Source organism: Drosophila obscura, unplaced genomic scaffold (assembly GCF_018151105.1).
Source record: "Drosophila obscura isolate BZ-5 IFL unplaced genomic scaffold, ASM1815110v1 contig_186, whole genome shotgun sequence".
NCBI lineage: Eukaryota > Metazoa > Arthropoda > Insecta > Diptera > Drosophilidae > Drosophila > Drosophila obscura.
Genome location: NW_024542774.1, coordinates 8,893,710 through 8,914,484, shown reverse-complemented (window position 1 = coordinate 8,914,484; position 20,775 = coordinate 8,893,710). Strand labels below are relative to the sequence as shown.

The following is a 20,775-nucleotide window of genomic DNA, read 5'->3' as shown; positions in this document are numbered from 1 at the left end:
CTTCAAAATTAAGCATTGAAATTAAATAAGCAAACTGGTTTAGATTGCCTGCGAGTGTGTGTGTGCGTGTGTGTGTGTGCCTTGGCTTTTTATCTATATTTTTTTTTTGTCGGTTGTTAATATGAAAACGAAAAATAATTACTGTATCTACATGCCTTAACAATTGTGAACCTACACACACGGAGCAGAGCAGAGTAGCGCAGAGCAGCGCATAGTAGAGCAACAAAAGTCAACCTTGTGCCTTAAAATAAAGCGAGGCATTGTTGCCCACTACCACCAGATATCAGATACAAATACCGGAGAGAGACCAGAGACCAGAGACCATGCCCAAGACCATACTCGATATACAATATGTAAGTACGTATTCCGAAACGTAATCCAATGCCCGGGCAGGCGTCCGTGCTGTCCGTTGTGTGGGTAATTACCGCAAATTGACAAACGAACGAACGAACGAACAACTTTACTTATTGTATTCGGCGGCATGTCTTAGTACGGTGAACTATTTCTGTCAACAAAATGTTAAAGCCGCGTTAGAGTTCAAACTAAATGGAAAATTAAAATTTAAATGGTAATTTGTAATGCGGAGTGGGGCATAAATGGAGCACACACACACACACACACACACACGTCACACACACATTAATATGGAGATGGAGTACAGCTATGGGCCTGCCCTGCCCTGCCTGATGGTTGTGCCCTGCCACTGATTCTGAACCTGGAGAGAATCGTTAAACTTTAGAGCACTTGAAATGATTTTACAAATTCTCTGTTATTTCTACTACTTCCCCACATTTTGCTGCTGCTGCTGCTGCTGCTACTGCTTTGCTGCTCTTACCGCTGCTGCTGCTGCTTTGTTGTTGTTGTACCCCTGCGTTGTGTAGCATAAATTTATGTATTATAATAATTATACAGAGAAAACTAAAAACGAAATGTCATCGAACGTTCAAGTGGCCGAAAAGAGCTCCTCGTTCCCGTCGTTCTCCCTGCATTTTGGGTCTTTCGAGTGGTGTTGTATGTATGTACGTGGAGTGGCTGGCAGTTATGGCATTCATTGATTTGAATGCTTAAATCAAAGAAAAGAATTTGTTGTGCGCTGTTTATTGTTCTAAGGTTGGTCGGAGCAGCGTAGAGCCTTAAGTGGCAGCCGCTGGGAATGGCCCGATTGGGAGCTCCAGGTCGGCAGCTCCCCTCCACAATTCAAGATGCGAACATTTCTCGCTCTACCGACTACTCGAACAATTTCTCATCGTGGGAGTACTCATACTCAAACTCAAGAGACAAAGAGAGAGAGCGAGAGAGAGAACGCGACTATTACCAATAATAATGGAAGGAGTGTCAATATTTTTAGAATGATATTTAAAATTGAATTTCTTAATTGCTTTACCCGAAACATTAGATAAAACAGGAAATCGTAGTTTTTCAAGTGTTGTTCTTGAACTAGAGAGGGAATGCTGGCAGAATGATATTGCTTATGATTATTTTTAATTATATTTCCATGACAAATGGGCTTATCTTTCAGTTTACAGTTAAATATTATTTCATTCTTATATTACTTTCATTCCTACAGTTTATAAGTAAATTCTAGAAATGCTAAGAACGCCATTTCTTAGCATATTTTGTTTTTATGATAATAGTCATAGCTTGCTAATAGATTACTCTCATATAGATCTCAGTTTTTCTAGAGTCTGAAATTGATATAATGCCATAATGCTGCTGCTGCTGCTGCTGCTGCTACTTTTGCCGCAGCTGACGGAAATTGACTCATGGCTCTGGCTCTGGCTCTGGCAATGGCTCAGGGCGAATTATGCTCCAGGTGTGCATGGCATGACACGGGTGCCGAAACAACAAATTTATTAGAAATTTGTTGCACACAAACACAGCACAGCACACACTGCGACAGCCACTGTGGCACATTTATGCAAACAAATAAACTAATTTCATGACGCACACGCGCGCCTGCGCAGTTGTCAGCAGCGCAAAAGTTTTGTGTATCTGTGTATAGGTATCTGTGTATCAGTATCTGTGTGCTACTTACAATTGTAACTAGCTAGCTACAAAAAAAAAAAAAACCTTAAAAAAATGTAAGATTTTTCTTTGTCAAGCATTTGCCTTTGTCTACTACGGGCCTGGCCTACACCCAAAAAAAATAGAGAGAGAGAGAGAAAAAGCACTAGGTTCATCGACTTTTCTACTCCTCATCGAGCGACGACAAATTGCGCTTTGTGCTGCGACAATTGCCAGGCATCGAATGGGAAGTGTCTCTCTCTCTCTCTCTCTCTCTGTCTGCTCTGCCCCTCTTCACCACCCTGGTAATGCTGTCTCAACGGCGCATGCGTAGGTCTAAACTTACTAAATTATTATTGTTGTATTTCATTAGTCAGCCCCAAACCCAAACCCAAAATCCAAGCCTCGCATACGAAATTGCGCAGCTGTGCATAGTTTTCAAATCAGACTGAGACTCCAAAAGGAGGGTGGGGTATAGTGGTGACTGCAGGGGGGGATTGAGCAGGGAGGAGGGAAATGGAACTGAAACTTCGACTGTGACTTCGACTTCGACTGTGGCTGTGACTGTGACTGTGTGACAGTCATAGATATCGTCAAGTCAAATGGATTACCTTTATCTTTGATTCACATAGTCCCCCCATCCCCCAGCCCCCCGCAAAAACAGCAAACCAACCAAGGGAAACAATTGGAGCAGTCCACATTTGTACGGGCATACCTACATATGTACATACATATGTATAGTGGGAGATATGTACATACATATGTACATTAGTTGTACAATGTACTAGAGCCGCTCAACTTTCTTGAGCACACCCTGAAAACATGGCTGACAAGTTCATTACTCTACTACGTTCGACTTCAGAGCAGAGTCGACTCCTCCGCTCGACCCATCCACATCCACAATTGCCACAAACGTTGTTGCTGCTGCTGCTGCTGCTGTTGCTGCCAGCCCAGTCGCCTTATATGGTGTAGAGTCAGTCGCCCCATACCAATTGTTTTAGTGTGTCTTTAGTGCCATTCGAAAGACCAAATTGGTTTGTCACTCTGCTTGTTAAATGGCTGTGTGCGTTGGAATAATTTAGAACGATTATAAAAGTGCTTTGTGGTCTGAAATAGCAGGGAATTTTTAAAGAAATTACTTTAGGCACAGCAGCTAGCATACACTGTGATTAAGATTGTTGGAAATTTCATTTTAAAGTAACATTTTGGTGATCATTTTATGCTCAATATGATATATAAATAATTGATGTATCCTCTATGTACCTCTATGTTATATTGGACTGTTCAATTGGCAGTTTAATTTAAGTTAAATATACGAAAATTCCATTAATCCCATAAATTAATTAAAACTTTTTATTGGTCAACTGTCAAACTATGTCTGGCACCAAACCCATTCGTTGGCCAAGTTTAGCCTTAATTTTTCCAGCATCACTTGGGCCGAAAGACAATTCCAATGGCAAGTCAACAGTCAAATTTCAGATTTTAAATTCAAAAGTTTGATCGGAAAGGGGTGGGGTGGGGTTGGGGGAGATATTCTGCTTGATGTGGGTTCACGTTCACACTCGGCCCTGTTATCTTTACGCGTCTCTGCCAGTACGTACATATGTATGTGATGGCTATTATTATTACTTATAGCCAGCCGCCTCCCCCCCCCCAACACCCAACCAAACCATAGTCAAAAGCCAGACCAGACCCATCGTCCCGGCTGAAGCCCCAAAAAGTGCCAGCCAGCAGCAGCAGAAAAAAGAAAAGAAAACAATTCTAAGCACTCGTTCTTCGTTCAGTTTGGGGCATACATCTCTTTTATATTATTATTTTTTGGTTTAGTCATTTTCCAAAAATTTCATTTGAATATTGAATCTTTATAAGTATCCACATGTGTGTCTGTGTGTGTGTGTGTATCTAATTTCTATTTGTATTGGGCATTAATGCCTTCTGCCCCCTGCTCCCAGGCACAGACAGAGCAGAGCACAGCAGAGCGAGTGCCCAGACCCAAACAAAAAACTTCTTTATAATCGCATCAAGTCATGATTGCGCTCCAACTTTGAATCAACTTTTTTCCATTCCATTCCTTTTAAATGTGTGTTTTTATTGTTGTTGTTGTTGTTGTTGTACGAAGCAGGCAAGCACTTGAAGGCGTTCAAAAATAATTTCTGGTTCCATTTAAGTTGGTCTTAAAACGAAAACTGAAAACCGAACACCAAACACCGAAAACCGAAACTCTTCAAGTAGACAACACAACTTGCCCACAAAAAAGAAAGCCCTTCCCCACTTCCCCAAAAAACTGTGGCATGGGCCCTGGCCCTCACCGCCCTCCCTCCCCTACCCTACCACGTACACTCTCTCGCGGTACTCTCCGGATAAGTTGTTCGGGTTGGTTCGGTGTTTTTTCTTCTTTTCTTTTTTTTTTTGGCATTAATTGTTCCCTGAACCGAATCTAAGATTGATTGAACGAGTTGAACGAACTGGTAGTTGGGGGTATGGGGTATTGAGTATGGGTCTCTGACATGGGCACTGGGAGTCGTCTCTCAATGTAAATTATGGCACTGTGATTACCATTAGAGGCAGCAATGAGTCGACGACGCTCAAGTCGAACGAGACGGAGACAGCGAGCCACGAACCATTTAGAATGATTTGTGGTGATCGGATCTGCTCAGTCAGATCCGTACATACAGTAAGTATATATACATATGGCGTACACACACCGGGGCTTGTGCCAGCCCAGCAGCCAATGGCAAAAACATATGAGTATAGCGCCAATATGGCCACGCCCCACTGCCAGCAAGTAGTAGCCGGACGCCTTGTCATGTCGCAGCAGTGTGTACTGTGGCGGCGCAATAATAATTACAAATGATCGGATGTCAATTTTTATGGCGATATTATATTTACAGGCTGCCTGTCTGCCTGTCTGCCTGTCTGTGCCAGCCCCAATCCAACACTCCAGCAGTCCAGCAATCGGCATCTTGCCCCCGGGTAGCCCCAAAGTCTTTTTAAACAAATGAAATTTATTGTTAACGGTTAGTGACCCGAATTACACGTATCGCTTATTTATATCTATCTATACAGAAAACCCTAGCAAAAGCGATCGGATCGAGTCTCCATCTGCGTGGTGCGTGGTGCGTGTGCGCGCGCGCCTCTCTCTGTGTGTGTGTGTGTGTGTGTGTCGGTGCTGTATGTGGCATGTATCTTTAAGTAGCAGCAAACAGCAACGACTCAGACCGAGACTCTGGGCTTTGACTCTGCCTTTGAGTTGGCCCCTTAAGCGTTTTAATTGCGCCAATGCTCGACTCGGGACAGAATGACGACCGCCTACTACTACCACTACAGCAACACAAAGCTCAGCGCGCAGATAATGTATCTTTGTATCTGATCTTAATGTGCCCAGAACCCGATTCCGATTCCGTACCCCAACAACAACCCAGCATCACATGAGCATTAATAAGTACTTGCTACAGCGAGCACTGAGAGATCTAAGATCAGAGCTCTGAACTGAAATGAAACTGAACACGTTCATTATACACACATATAGGAATTGAATTGAAGAGGGCCAGCCAGCCAGCCAGCCAGCCAGCCAGCCAGCCAGCCAGGCAGCCAGCATCTAATGGCTCCAAATATGCAAAGAATTTGCTGTGGGGAGAAAGCTATAGCTAATCACCAGCTGAAGCACCAAAAATTAGAAATTGGGTCAACTGGTAAAGGATCTATAACTAGAGATCACAACTAAAGATCTTTGGTGGCACAAAGTCAAGCCTGCAGCAGCATTCAGATCAGATCAGATTCCTCTACAGAACAAATTTTAATTCTCACTTTGACAATTCCTTGCGAGATATACATTTTGCATTCGGCATTTGAGTTATGCCTCGGCATTAATTCATTGCCTGAACATGAATGTTATTCATTCCGAATGAATGAAAAGTGGCCACGCACATTACTTGCCACGGCAGGCGGCAGGCGGCTGGCGGCTGGCTGCTCTCGTTGTCAACCGTTTGTGTGTGTGCCTGTGTCTCTGTGTATCTCTTGGATACAGCTGTAGCTGTAGTTGTAGCTGTATCTGCCCCATTCCTTGGACTCTTTTTGGTTGCCGTTCTTTATGATTTTGCACGTACAAACAGTTCTGTTTGAGTTTCGTTGCGACTCCTGGGAAAGGAAATCAGAGCATAACAGAACCAAATGGCAGCTGCTGCTGGCATTGTAATCTGCTTACCATGCCACCACCACCGCCACCCCCACTCCGCACCACCCTTGGTTCTCGACTGTCACAATTAATATCTCATAAATATTGCATGTATCTTTGCCTGCACATAGCCTGCCAATGTATTTGTGTGTGTCTGTGTCTGGTGTCTTTGTTGTATCTTTTGCATTGCAATCGCAATTTAAATGTTTGTCTTCACTTATCAGGCGGCTAAGCCCAAAAGGAAGAAATTAAATTAATTGCGCACCGAGTATATACTACAAAAATTGTTTAATTATGCCAAACAGCCACAGCCACAGCCATAGGCAACAGCAACAAAAATGTGTTAACTAATTCTTGGTAATTTAACCAAATGCTGATAAAAACAACGAAACCCACCCAACGAAAGACAAAACCAAAGCTAAAAGCAACCCAAATGGAACGCCTAGGAAAACGCTACCCCCACCACCCGTTGGTGGCATTGCTCGACGCCTTCTTTGTATAGTTTATAACTTTTTATTTTTCAGTGTTGTTTTTCTCCTCATTTTTTTTCCCTAATTTTCTACCTAATTTGCTTTGGTAAAGAGCGGGCGGGTGTGGTGTGCCCTTTGTTTAGCGATGGGTGCGTGTGTGTGTGTGTGTGTTGGGGGTGTATGTAGCCCACTTAAAACTAAAGATAAAACCAAAACCAAAAAAAAACCAAGAAAATTGTCCCATTTATGGTGCACAAATGAAAGTTTGCAAATTATTGAAAGGTGTAAAGGAATTTAAATATTCCTAACAATTAATTCCTAAAACATAAATCATTGAAAACTTTTCTAGATGAAAAATCAAACAACACAACAGATCTATAGATCAAATATTAAGCATACAATCTACTGCTTGACTACCGACTAAAATCCTCTCTCCCACTCCCATTACTACTATTCCCCACACTGTGTGTTATTCCCACAATTCCCATTCAAATATCAGATTCAAGCATGCATTAGGCAGGCACACACACACACATTTACCCATATGAATGTTGCCCCGAGTACCAATGATTTGTTCAACAAATTTACTTAGGCATTTGATTACCACCGATGGGCCATCCCCCCACGCGACCCACCAGCTATGGCTATGGCCCACAATTGATAGTCAAACAAATACGCAGACATCCTATATGTAGAGGATTTTTGGGTGCAGCGCCGCAGTCATGGGATATCCGAAAATGAAAACATTATACAGTAATTACCTTTGGGGCGGACTGCCTTATCGAACTAAATAAATATTAAATCGTAATTAAAGTCATGGGAATGGCCAAGTGCGTGTGTGTCTGTGTTTGTGTGTGTCAACAACAAAATGTTAATACTACACATAATTTAAAGCTCTTTTGTTTATCGATGTCGCACACCTTGGGTGTAGGTATTTGTATCTGTAATTGATAAATAAGTCGAGAGACTTTGCCTAGCATTAGGTCAACGGAAATTTAATTGCTAATTGCATCGTTTAGGGGGCTTACAAAATGTCCCAAAGACACTATCAGCAGTGAGAATGGGGCAGGGCAGGGCAGGGCAGGGGGGGCACATGGCAGGGGCCACATGCGACACAGACACAAGTTTGACTAAACTAATCACATTTGATAGATAACCTTAATTAAGCTGTCGGGACAAATCGAATTCTTTGCATTTCTTTACAGTGACAATGGCGGCCCCAAAGGCGGACAACAGAAAACCACACAAAAAAAAAAAAAAAAAAAAAACCAAAAATATGTAGAGGTAACCGCAAACAGAAAATTTGTTTGTCTTGCACACCTGGACGCAGTTGGGTACGCGGGCGCGCGAGTATCTAAATACTAGAATCTAGTCCCCACGGCAACAGCAAAATGCATTGATATCAAAAAAAAAAAAAAACAAAAACAAAACTGCAGCTTGGCGTTGAAGCTGAAGCTGGGAGTCGAAGTTTTTGGGGTCCAGTCTCTGCATCTGCGCCTGGGCTACCCTCTACCTCCTCCCATATCCCGGCTCTACATCTCTCAATTATAATGCGCAAGTGTGACGCATGATTCATTTCTATAACCCCCTATGCCCCCACCCCCCCTCATATAGCCCATATAAACTCGTACATATTGCCATTTATTTGCTTACTGATTGCCGTTTGCTTTTGTCGCTGTTGTTGTTGTTGTTGCTGGTCTTTTTGCTCCATTTGTTCGAAAAGTCATGCGCTTTAAATTTTAATAAATTAATTTTTGCCTTTGCTTTAGTCAACATCTATGGGTGACTACTACCACTACTACCGTATAGCGTATATATCTATGGATGCATATGTACATATAGATTGATTCTGATTGCGACTGGTCAGACAATTTGTATGGATCTAAGATACAGATGCAGATACATATGGATGTACTCAGTCCATTTGTTATGCACATTCTTTGGGCACATCAACATCAGTGCTACATTTCTGTGATTTTTTAATGTGATCTTGTGCCACTTATACAATCCCTTTGCTACTTTATCGATTATATAGGATGATGATTCATGTGTGTATGTAAGTTCTGTTTCTGCTCTCATTCAAAGCCCCCTCAAAAACGAACAATTCAATTAGCAGATACTTTTCCATTCGAATACACTCGCATCTGCAGTTCGAATGTTTGCTTAGTAGTTGTGGCCAAATGGCGAATACCCAAATCAACTGTCAAGCGCCCCTTGGAAGGAGACTACTGCCCAGCGAGCAAGCAAAATCTGTTGTCCCGGGGTGTGGTGTGTGTTTTATAATCGTAGTCGGAGGTTTTTTCCGCATAAAATCAATGCCAAAATGGATGAGAAGAAGGAGAATCTTGAGTAACTTGAAATTCGGCATAAAAAATGCTGACGACATTTTTAATCCTAAAATTGCGACTAAAATCAGTCATAGAGAGAGAGAGAGGGAGAGGAATCTCAAGGTGGGGGCGACGTTAAACCCACGACTTGGGGATGCGCGCGTACCTGCAAAGGGGACAGCCAGGCAACGGGCGATGTTCGTGCGATCGCATCGAAGTCACATATTAAAATATATACCAATCCCCTTTTCTCTCTACATCTTTCGCATCACCCTCACTCTTTTTATTTCGAACTCTAACTGAAATACTGAAATTGTAGAATCAAGATTAGGTTTTAATAATTCAAAGTGAGTCGTCCCCATTCCATCCCATCCCATCCCGACCCGACCCGTCCGACGTCTGCGTCGCTCTCACTTTGCCTCCTCACACTCTCACACTCTTCCTTTGTGTCTGTCACTGGTTTCTGTCTCTGTCTCTGTCTTTATCGGTGGTACTACCAAAACGAGACATTTGAGGGATTAGCAGGCGAAACGAGTCGATTATATATACATATGTCTGTGTGTGTGTGTGTCAAAGTGTATCTCGATTTACTTTAAGTAAAAACTGAAATCATGTTACTTTTGTTTTTTGGTCGCTTTTTCTTCTCTTTTTTTTCTGTTTGACAAATTCGAAAGAAATTAAACAAGCTAAAATATTGTTGGGCGGGGGAGGGGTATAGGGTGTGTGTGTGTGTGTGTGTTTGTGTGCGAGACGAAAGGAAGTGGCAGCGCAGTGCGCAAGCGTTTTGGGCTTCTCCTCGTCCGCATAGCAGCTCCATAGAGCTATTAAAATACAGAACACACCCAAAAAAAATATTTTAACGACAAAAAACAAAAAGAAGAAAAAAACAATCAAAACGAACAAAAAGAAGCAGTGGAAAAGAGAGGGCTATATAGAAAGAGAGAGAGAGACAGAGATTGAGCAAGAGCGAGGGACAACGACGACTCCCGATGGCGATGATGATGACGACAAAAGGCAGATCGGGGTGACAGCGCGATTTATGCTGAAATGGTACGCGTTGATGCATAAGTTATGCCTCCTCCTCAAACGAGAGAGAGAGAACAAAAGTATCTCACAGATACAAGAGAACTTCAGCCAGAGAGAGAGAGAGAGAGGCAATTGGCAGGCTAATAATTGTCTCTGTACATATATTAGGAATGGGCGCTTGAATAGCTGGAGAAGTGGGCACATTCCTTCATCCAAAATAATCCAGACCTTGAAATCTAATGATTGGAATGCGAATGCGCTTTATAGGCGGCAATTTCTTTGTCTAGATATGTCGTTGCTGAAGTATTTACAGATCACTCAGATAATAACTTGTACATATGGTTCAAAGGAAACTCTTGTAAACTGTTCGATAAATAAAACAACAAACCAAATTTACAAAATGCATGTGGTGGCTACAGGGAATTAGCTTTAAAGGACAACAAATGGCCTTCGGGTTGGAGTTTCTGTTTGAGTACTCGAGAGTCCACCATATCACACAGCTGTCATTATTCCAATAACTGGTTATACATACAGACATGCTCCGTACTACAACTACAGCAACAGCAACAGCAGCAAGCAACGCAATGGAAACGGCAACGGCAACGACTGTATGCCACATGAAGAAACGACAGGCAATGCGCAGTTGTTGAATTTTACAAAAGGAACCGGGGAACACACACACACAGATACAAATACAAATACAGACGAGCAAAATGCGAGACGGGAGAGACTCACTATAAAATGTTAATCCTATTTTATTAAGTGCACGCCATGCGAAATGCTGAATAAACCCAACAACCACACAACGACAATGAAGATCATTATGACGCTGACGCTGACGACGCTGTCGAGGATGATGCAACCAAACAACACAACACCAACCAACCCCTTTTTTTTCAGTGTCTCCGCCACCAGCCCCCCTTGGCATTGCTCTTTTTCTGCACCACTAAAAATGGTTGTATCTCTGCCGCACAACCCATGCCCATGCCCATATCCATATTCATAAAATACTTATCAAATTTTACTAATCTAGGTATAAGCAAAGAATTCCTATTAATTTTGCCAAGCTTCAAATGTTTCCAAAGGGGCAGGCAGGCAGCCGTCGAGTCGGTAAGTAGGCCAAGTCCAAAATTCCTGGCATATGCGAATGGTTTTAGGGCTGTATCCAATGGATTTAGGGTTGAAATTGCCTCAAGTGATTATCTGTTAGATTCGATTTTAGTTCCACAAACAGACCGAGAGCGAGAGAATCTTCCCAAAAAGAATCTCCCCACAGAGAATCTTCTTATGAAATGTCGCTGCTGTTGTATTCCTTAAACAATATGATTAATTGATTCTATTTAAGCTAAAAACACTCTGATTTGTCCGAGAAGAATGCAGCGCAGCTCTCAATCTTCAGTTCTCCATCACCAGCGCAGCCCCCCCCCGCCTTCTATCGCTGGCGACGACAACTTTTTGGGGGCGTTACCCCAGAGCTACCTGAGCGGATGATGATTTATCTGTGTGCCTTGTGCTGCTGCTGCTGCTGCATGATCATAATTTATGAACAAAAGGAAACATTTCAAGGCAATCCTTGGGCTCTCGATGTGTGGATCTCATCACGTATAGAATTCTTGATATTCTTTTGGGTAGCAATAAGCTGAAAATGCGTTTCCATTTCACGATTACACATTTATTGTGACTAATTGCGTTTGATTGTCAATTGGTTTGCATGTTGCAGACAAATAAATTAATGGCCTGCGCCAGGGCACGGGACCCGCATTTGCGCATATGGAAAGGAAAACCCTCCTAATAGTTTTGGAAAATGCAAGCCAGCCAGACAGCCAGCCATCCAGCCAACAGTTTGGGTGGCGTGAAAAGTTAACCCCCGAAAATTGGCCAGCAAAAAGAGGGCGATTCGGTTGGGTTGGATTGGATTGGGTTGGATGGGGTTGGGAGAGCGGGTTAAGCGGCGCAACCAATTGTCATGTGGGGGGGACCCTAAGCGGTAGCGGTGCCTGTGGGTACCATCATAAGTATTTATAAGTCGATTGCTATTAATTCGTTACTTAATTGCTGCTCTTATCGCCACGGCGGCCTCCGCAGCTGGGCCATGCCTTCGGCTTCGCCTTCGCCTTCCTTGTATTTCATAGTCGGCCCATTGAAAATAATTAAAATTAATTAAGACATTCGACTTTGTTCGTATGTACATATGTATGTACATATCTCTCTCTTGGTTGCATGGCCTAACTGTGTAGCTGTACGACGAGTATCTTCTATAAATTTAAATCGCCTTTAATTGAACGACTTTCGGGTGACGCCTCAGAACCAGTCCCCCTCCCTTCCTCGATACTCGTATGTACGATATACATATATTGTTTTTCCCCATGCGATGTGGCCAAATAACTAAGCTCCCTCGAACCGCGCTTTGGCTGGCTGGCTGACTGACTGGCTGACTGACTGACTGACTGATTTGTCAAAAATTCTCGTCAGCGGCAAATATCAAAAATATGAAACACGTGCATTGATTGATTGTCAGAGTTTATTGTGTGGGCACCCAGGGCTGATGGGGATTAAAATCAAAGACTCTCTGGAACACAGCACAGCACACACTCCTCGATGAGTGCGCCCCTGCGTGAGTGTGTTCTGGCGATGGCCGCGTGAGGCGCAGCACAGGCGTGTGCAGACAAAAGGATGAATGGATGAATCTCTTTAATGGCTCACAATAAGTTGTTCATTTTACCATAATTCAATAAAGTTAGGGGGCTTAAACAGAGCAATCAAAGTGCTGATGGGATTACACTCACGAGGCATTTAAGTGAACGAAAGTATGGGTAAAATTTCGATTCCATAAGTTCCACAAGCGTGACTCACGCTGTCATCTCTAGGGCAGCGATGTCAAGGATGGCAATAGATGAAAGACGTGCCCCATACGGTGGTGACTCAACCTGAACCGGCTGTGCCTGTAGCTGTGGCTGATGCCTGGCTTGAAGGAAACACTGACTGGGCTGACTGACTGACTGACTGACTGATGGACAGATGGACATGCATTGTTTGTGGCGGCCACTTTTTCCACACTTGCATTAATTTTCCTTTAGGGGAAACTCTCTGGGAAAAACTATACTATGCGCGTTTTGAGTGATGGAACGAATTTGCATACGACATCGACATCTCTGATGCCCGGGGCCGGGAGGGGAAACAGAAAACAAAATCTCATACGTTTTGCCTTTCATCATGGGGCACTTTAAGGGACATACCATATGCCCCCTCCCCACCCACTCTCAGATATCAAGTGTCAATAAATAAACTAATTGTTTATTTCATTTGAAGCTTTTTAAATATTTATAAGCATTGAACCGATAAATAATCCAACTTATTTTCAACACCAAATGCGTTTCGACTGTTTTTGGACTCACAAAGTGAGGGCAAAGATGGGCAAGTGGGTGAGAGGGATGTACACGGGAATGGGGAATGGGGAATGGAGAGAGACCTTTCAATTTGAATTCCAAATCGAAATTTTTATGGCACTTGGAAATTAAGTAGTGAACCGCACTGAGCAGACACATTGAAACAGATCCAATCCCATTCCAGATGGTAAAAATTAGAGATTGTATACATATGTATATGGGGGGCGGGGAGCAGGGAAGTGTGCACACATATCTATTGGAACATTAAAAATAAATTCATATAATTTCCATTTCAATGGACAGCCAAGTGTAGGGAAGGGCGTTGAAGGAGCTGCCAGGGGGGAGGAGGCTCGTGTGGGTATGGGAAGCCCTGTCAGGATTTAAGCGATTTGAATGTCAAGTTCCATCGATGGCACTATAAATGGCTGAAGGTTTGAAGCCCAACAAGGCTGTCAATTGTTGATGGTAAAATTTGGTTTGGAACATGAGCAGAAATGCATTGATTTCTATCTATATTCATTTGGAATAGATTTCGCCTTATTAACGGCTGAATACCTAACAAAGAAATCATCGATTGCAACCTTAAGCAGATCTCCCAATCATCTGTTACACATCCTATAATACATACATACATATATGTATGTACATATGTAGGCATACGAGAGTATGGAACCCTGTTCTGACATTGCCCAGACATTCATTATATTTGGAATCGTTTTAATTTGGCAATTTCCTCGAGAAACATGCCTGAAATATGTAAGCAAGTAATTTCGAATCGGCAATGCTCATTACAGACACTTTTTGGCCATTTATGATTGTTCCCCAATATACAATAATAATGTATGCCACGATTATCGGCTATGTGTGTGTGTGTGTGAGTGTGTGTGTGTGGGTCGATTAATAAAGCAAATGTGGCCATTTCCCCCCATCTACCCCATCGTGAACTCCGCGTCGCGCCGCGCAGCTCCCTCTCCGTAGCGAATCGAACGGAACCGAACATTTGAGTGGAAACATATCGTCCACATTTTCGCTTTGGTTTTTCAATGGAAAACGAAAAACCAAAGAAAATATCCCAAAGAACAGTTGCAAGAGGCGTGTGCCCTGAATGGGCAGGAGGTGGAGGCGCAGCAGCAGCAACAGCAACAGCGGCAGCGGCAGCAGGATGAATAGAAAGAGGTGGCAGGGAGTGGAGTGGATATACAATATTGGGGGGAATATGATTTGTGTAAAAGTTTCGACGCTCGGCTCGGGCCATGATTAAGCACTTGAAGTGTAATTCGTGTGTCCATGTGTGCGCGAGTGTGCTTAAAAATAGCTGCAATGGAAGCGCACACACGAAACTAAGACCATAACTAAAATCTATATGGATCTGGTGGATCTGTACGATCTGGCGACGGCAGCTGCCTCAGTCTAAGCAACAGCAACAGCAGCACCAGTAGCAGGAGCGTTGCTCCGACGACGACTACGACTACGAATGCTTAAAGTCAATTTTTGAATAATTACGAATCGTTTTTCGCTTTCGTTGTTCTCTAATTATAACAACATCATCATCATAATCATAATCGCAATCATAATTTCATATTTGGCTGACTCTTCGCATTTTGCGGCGTTCTTAATGTGCCAAAAATTTATTTGTATCCCGCACACAGATACTCACTCGCACCAAATCTATCTCACACATGCGATTTTCTATATTTCTCGAAACCAAAAATATTCTTCATTATTTCTTTGGCCTGTCGGTATTTTGCATTTATGGCGATTAATAGGAAAATGAAATTTAGAAAGATTTTGCCAAGTGTGTGCGTGAAAAACTGTTGACAGAAGAGAGGGAAAGAGAGAAAAAGGTTGAAGGATTTTTTTAAGGGTGATATAAGAGATCTTCCTAGGTATTCCAGGCCAAAGATCATCTGATGGTATTAGAACTGTGTCAAACTGTGCAAACTGAACTCGATGATAATTATATGGGTAATAAATTTTCATTTTCGTAATACTTAGAGGGGTTTTACTGATCTATTCCTATTCTGCTACTTTCAGAACTTAACTTATGTTTTTCTGCGACAAACTGCGCTAAAGGTAATGGTAATGGATTCCTTTAAAATCCCCTCGATAATGGATTCTTCCGAATATCAAAAATAAGTTAAACTTTGGGTTCCCTGCTTGCTTCTAGCATCTCCAGGGAGCAGCACTGTAGGATTCCGATGAGGTTAGGGCACATCCGTTCGGCGATAACGCAGATCGTTCAAATACTTAATATTTTGCAATTGTTTTGGTTTTGGTTCTGGAGACGGGAAGTACATACGACCGACGTCATTCGAAGTTTGTTCGGTTAAATGTACTACTGGATGGTTATGGATTCTGTGGGGTGGGCATAAGTTGACGCCGGAAATTATAGAAATTAGCGATGCCAGTGATATTGAGCACAAATTAATATGCAGGCAAAGAGATAAAAGATGAATTTATATGTACAAGACGTCGTCGTATCGCTACGCTGCAGTGCGCTTCTAGTGCGTGCCATATAGAAAAGTATGCGGCGAATCTTTATCTGTATCTAAATCACCAGAATGACAGAGATACAATACAAAGATATATGTGTAACTCTAGATATAAGCGGGGCACTTGCTGTGCGACTAATGACTAAGACTAAGGAGCGCCAGACACACATACACTCACACAAAAAACTTGGCTAATAAAATAGAAATTGGCCCGCTCTGGCTGATTCATATTCGGTTTTATATGGGAATATTCATTCCTTAGTCTCTATATCAGGCGGCAAATTAAGTATAAAGTAATTACCATTTTGCTGGTGTATGTGGGATATATCCTTGGACCGGTACTCTCTTCTTTTATCCTGAGTGAAGTTATATCTGATTTCTCTGGTTTGTTTTTAATCCCAAGAAAGTGTAAGCTTGTGTGTGTGTTTTTTTTTTGTGATTTATTGTAATTTCAAGTTATTTATTAATGTGGCACATATTCAAATTGTTGCAACTAGAATTTGCTTTAGCGTTTTCTTTTTGTTTATTTATTGTATAAGCACTCAAAAATTGTTTATCTGTCGCTTGCCCGATAACTCTCTCTATATATATCATCTGATGGATGGATATATTAGGGATATGTTTTGCGATTTAGGAAGAACAAAATACCGGATCGGAGAACGAACGTTGGCGGTGACACCGAGACACACGGAGACACTGGGAACTTATGCCGCTTGCCGCGTTCGCACTGCTGCACGTTTAGTCAATGACTAAGGGCGGGCAATTCAAAATTTTTTTAAATTCATCAGCGCTGCCAGCGTCAGCGTCGACAGCAGCAAACACACAACAAAAACCCAAAACTAATAAAATCAATTACAAACACACGCACACACAGAAAGCCAACGGGCACCGAATGCCGATGAGAGCGCACACACATAGAGAGACACAGAACGAACGAAGCCGATGAGAGCGCTCGGCAGCACACACAGCGCTCGTTCGGCTCGTTTAATGCACAGCCGAAGTTTGGCTATGAGTTCGGCTATGAATTATGAGGCTGAGGCTGCTGCTGCTGCTGCTTCTGCTCTTCGGCTGTGCTTCTCTTTCGTTCGCTCTCCTTCTCTATCGCTGTGAGTGTGTGTGTGGTACCGCTTTGAATGTGGGCCAAAAGTAATGACAATAGCCGCAATTGTAATATAACGTATTTTGCGCTCCATTCCATGGCTTTGGGCTGGTTGCCAGCTCGATTCTCCTGCTTGGTTCTCTCATTCATTCGTTCTCTCTCTCTTCCAGTAGTCGCTGTGTGGGTGTATGGGTTACTGGTGTGCGTGTGCTGCCAAATGAGCCAAGCAAAACAAAAAGGCAAAAATATGCCTCTCATTCATCGCTGTTTTCTCTCCCCCACACAAACACACACACACGAATGCACTGCTTCCTTTAGCCGCCATATCCGCTCCCCACTGCACTTCCACTACAAAATATTAAACTCTCCTTCTCCCTGGATGCAAGCAAACTATTTAACAAATTTGTGTTTACTTTTGATTTTCGATTTATGGGGGAGAAATTACAACTGCAGCAGCAGCTGCAGCTTCATGGCAGCTTGTGAGTTCTCATGATCCGGCAGCACCCCTTACCATCTTAATTGCATATCTTATATAATCAGGACCCTTCAACAAATCGTCCTTGTATCCCTATTGCTCATATTTCAAAAAACATTAAGCAGCAAACGAACCAACGAACGAACGAATGCAGGAAACCCTCATGTCAACGACCGTTATTACAGTTACTTATTATTCGCCGGGCAACCCATCCAATCCAACCCAACGTAACAATCCATACAGCCCATACCATACCCATACCCCCTAACCCATCCATAATTACACACAAAAGTTCCATATCGCATGGAACATAAGCCGCAGCAGCGGCGCATAAATCGCAATTAATCAAGTGCAAGCCAATGCCTCTAAAACTCTCCAACTCTCTCATTCTCTCTCTCGCTCTTTCTCCTTCTCCATCTGCCATTCCAGGTCCTTCATCTAGTAGCTCTAACCCTGAGAATTTGGAAATTGTTGAAACGACGCATTTGCCAGCCAGAACAGAAGAGCAACCCTCCCAAGCCCAAGCCCAATCCCAAGCCAAAGCCTAAGCACAAACCCAAACCCAATTTCAATTGCTATCCAAAAACCCAACAACAAGTTCAAAAACTCTACGATTTTCAGAACAACAATAACAAGGCATTTTCCAACTCGCTCTCTATCTCTCTCTCTCTCTCCACCAATTGTCCACTTGCCGTCCTGCTCGCTCCTTTGAAAAGCTACTACTAAAAATGTAATCATTATGCTTTATCGTAATAATCAGCAGCGACAGCGACAGAGGCAGCGACAGCGACACAAACTGAAGCAGAGGCAGTGGCAGCGACATCGCAGCAGTCACAATCGCAGTTAGGAGCAAAGTTTTTATTCCCGTTATGAATAGGGTGTGAAAGGGTACATATGACGGCGTTGAAGCGGGGTCGGCTTATGCAGGAATACTACAAGTCAGTCATTATGCGCATATCTATTGTAATTATGGAATGGAATAGAATTCATATTTTTTTGTTTTTTTTTTATTTGAATAGAAGAAAAACATATAATAGGGCACTTTCAATGAATTGGCTGGGAAGGGCAGGGTGTGCTCTGTCAATCCTCAACCATCTCGTGTGTGCTTATGTGCTTATATCCCCGAGAATACAGATCTGAAGGAAATGTAGGAAGCCCAGTAAAGCTTTTACTCATTATGAATCTGTATGCTGGGTATCAAAATGCTTATTCAATTCCCACTTGTTTCCCAGGACACACACACACACACACAACTACAGCCACAGCTGGTACAACAATGGACAAACGTACAGTAGTAATACTAGCCAGAGAAAGAGAGAAAAGCAAAGAGGACTCGGAGTATGAGAAATGGAGAGAGACTAGCAAACAAACAAAACTAAATTACAACAATTCCAAAAATTTATAATTGCGCTCATGCGAACGCACACACACACACAAAACCCCATGGAGGAACAGAAAAGCACAAGTTAGAGCATCTCAAACCACCACCAATGCCACCCCCTGCCCCACCCAAGTCACTTTAGCCACCCCTTCCTCTTTCTCACAGTCAAAATCGCAGTCCCTGCCACTGGCACTGCCACTGCCAATGGCACCGCCGCCACCCAACCATAATCATCATCATAGTCATCATCATCGGGGTTTGCCTTCTCGCCTTACAATTCGCTATGCAGGCGCGCAGGGGGGGACGCAGGAGGACGAACTAACAAAAAACCCGAAAGGAGCAGAAGAAGCACAAACAACAACACACAAAAAAAAAAAAACGCCGGCAGTTAAGTTAAAATGTACTTAGAGTTTAAGCGTAACCCCGAAATCCCAATCCCAGCCGAACCCGAAACGAGATTGTGTGTTTTAAGCGTTTTAGTTACCACCACCACCCCCCAGCCCACCCCTAGTCTCAGCCCAACCCCATCCAACCCATCCCTCACTCGCTTTCGCTCTCACTCCACTCCACTCCTCTCTCTCACAATTCCACTGTGCTCGGCTCTCAGTCGACGTCGACTTCGTCAGCCATCTTGTGCGGCGTTATTAAATTTTATACAAATACTAAAAATGAAATCAAAATTTTCTTATTACAATGACTATTTTGAGACCATCCCATACCACCCCACCGCAGCCCAGCCATACCGTTTCCTTTGGCCCGCTGTACCATCTGCTGTCCTTTTCTTTTCTATTATTCTTATTCTACGTTTGCTTCTTCCTCTTCGTCTGCTTCTTGTTCTGCCTTAACAGCTGTGCTTTGGGCTGGGCTTGGTAGTTGCTTCGGTCTCGCTCTTCGAGTCTCATCGAATGGGGTGGCAGGGGAGGGCACATTTCATTATACATACCCTCTTTAAAGGAGAGTATGGAAGATCTAGGAAGAAGTACTACAACAGATTCCAAAGATCACAATCTTTCCATGAGCAGAGTTATTATTCCAACATTAACCCCATAGTAAATTGTGGAACTTGTGACTTTTTTTCGATATCTATAACACCATTAATAGACTATCAACATAGTCGGCTTGTTTTTAGATTCTGAATCATTTCGTTTTTGGTTTCTCCTTTCTCGTATAAATATGTATGTATATGTATGATGTATGTATATTTGTTTGTGTGTCTTTTTGTGGAATGAAATGGTACTTATGCCACTACTTATCGACTGCATTCATTGTTACGAGGAGGAAAACGTAAAAGTTTTTAGTTTTTGACTGTTGACCCCCACCCCACACCCAAGACCTCAACCCTTTTAGTCTCACACCCGCACTGGAAAACTTTCTCTGGATGGAAGTCATGCAAAACGTCCGAAGATAAATTCATAAAATTCAATTATAAATTTCAGTTACAAATAACAAGAAGTAAAGGAACAAAAATTTAACCAGTGAATGGTAAAAATGTTTTACGACTTCCTGTTGCAACTAAATCCATGAATCTACCTACCAACAACCAAAAAAAAATGAACACGAATTTACCTGAAGATACTTAAAATTTAAATTAAACATTGGGAAAAAGGTTTTGCCTAAACAAATCTTCGTCTGATAAGCAGCGCAGAGCCGAAAAGAAAGAAATTCCAAAGATAGGATATACGACAACCCAAAGGACAAGTGATGAATAATACCAATCACGTACGACGGACAGCGACAGCTACAGCTACACGGAATGGTTAGGGTGTGGAAGGGCAGGGCAGTGCAGTGAACGGGCAGGGGAGCGGAGCGGAGCCCACCTTCGTGGCCTAATCAAAAGAGCATTGTAAACTAAGCCAAGACAAGACAAGTCGAGAGACAAGCGAGGAATTCCAATGCTGAAAGGATCGTCAAATGCCGAGCCAAAGATCAGGCAAAGGTCTG

The 20,775-nt window shown here is 42.8% G+C and overlaps 1 protein-coding gene across 4 annotated transcripts in view; it reads right to left on the bottom strand.

Moving 5' to 3' along the window:
• The window catches only part of LOC111076122, a 39,864-nt gene that overhangs the window by 4,986 nt on the left and 14,103 nt on the right, over window positions 1–20,775 (bottom strand). Inside the window, exon 1 of one of the 4 annotated variants that reach the window (XM_022369778.2) lies at window positions 16,181–16,610. The exons of the other annotated variants lie outside the window; for them this stretch is intronic. Within the exon in view, the coding sequence (XP_022225470.1) occupies window positions 16,181–16,183 (3 nt within the window). The 5' untranslated portion in view covers window positions 16,184–16,610. Of the gene's footprint in view, window positions 1–16,180; window positions 16,611–20,775 lie in introns of those variants that run through there. 4 annotated transcript variants of the gene reach the window in all.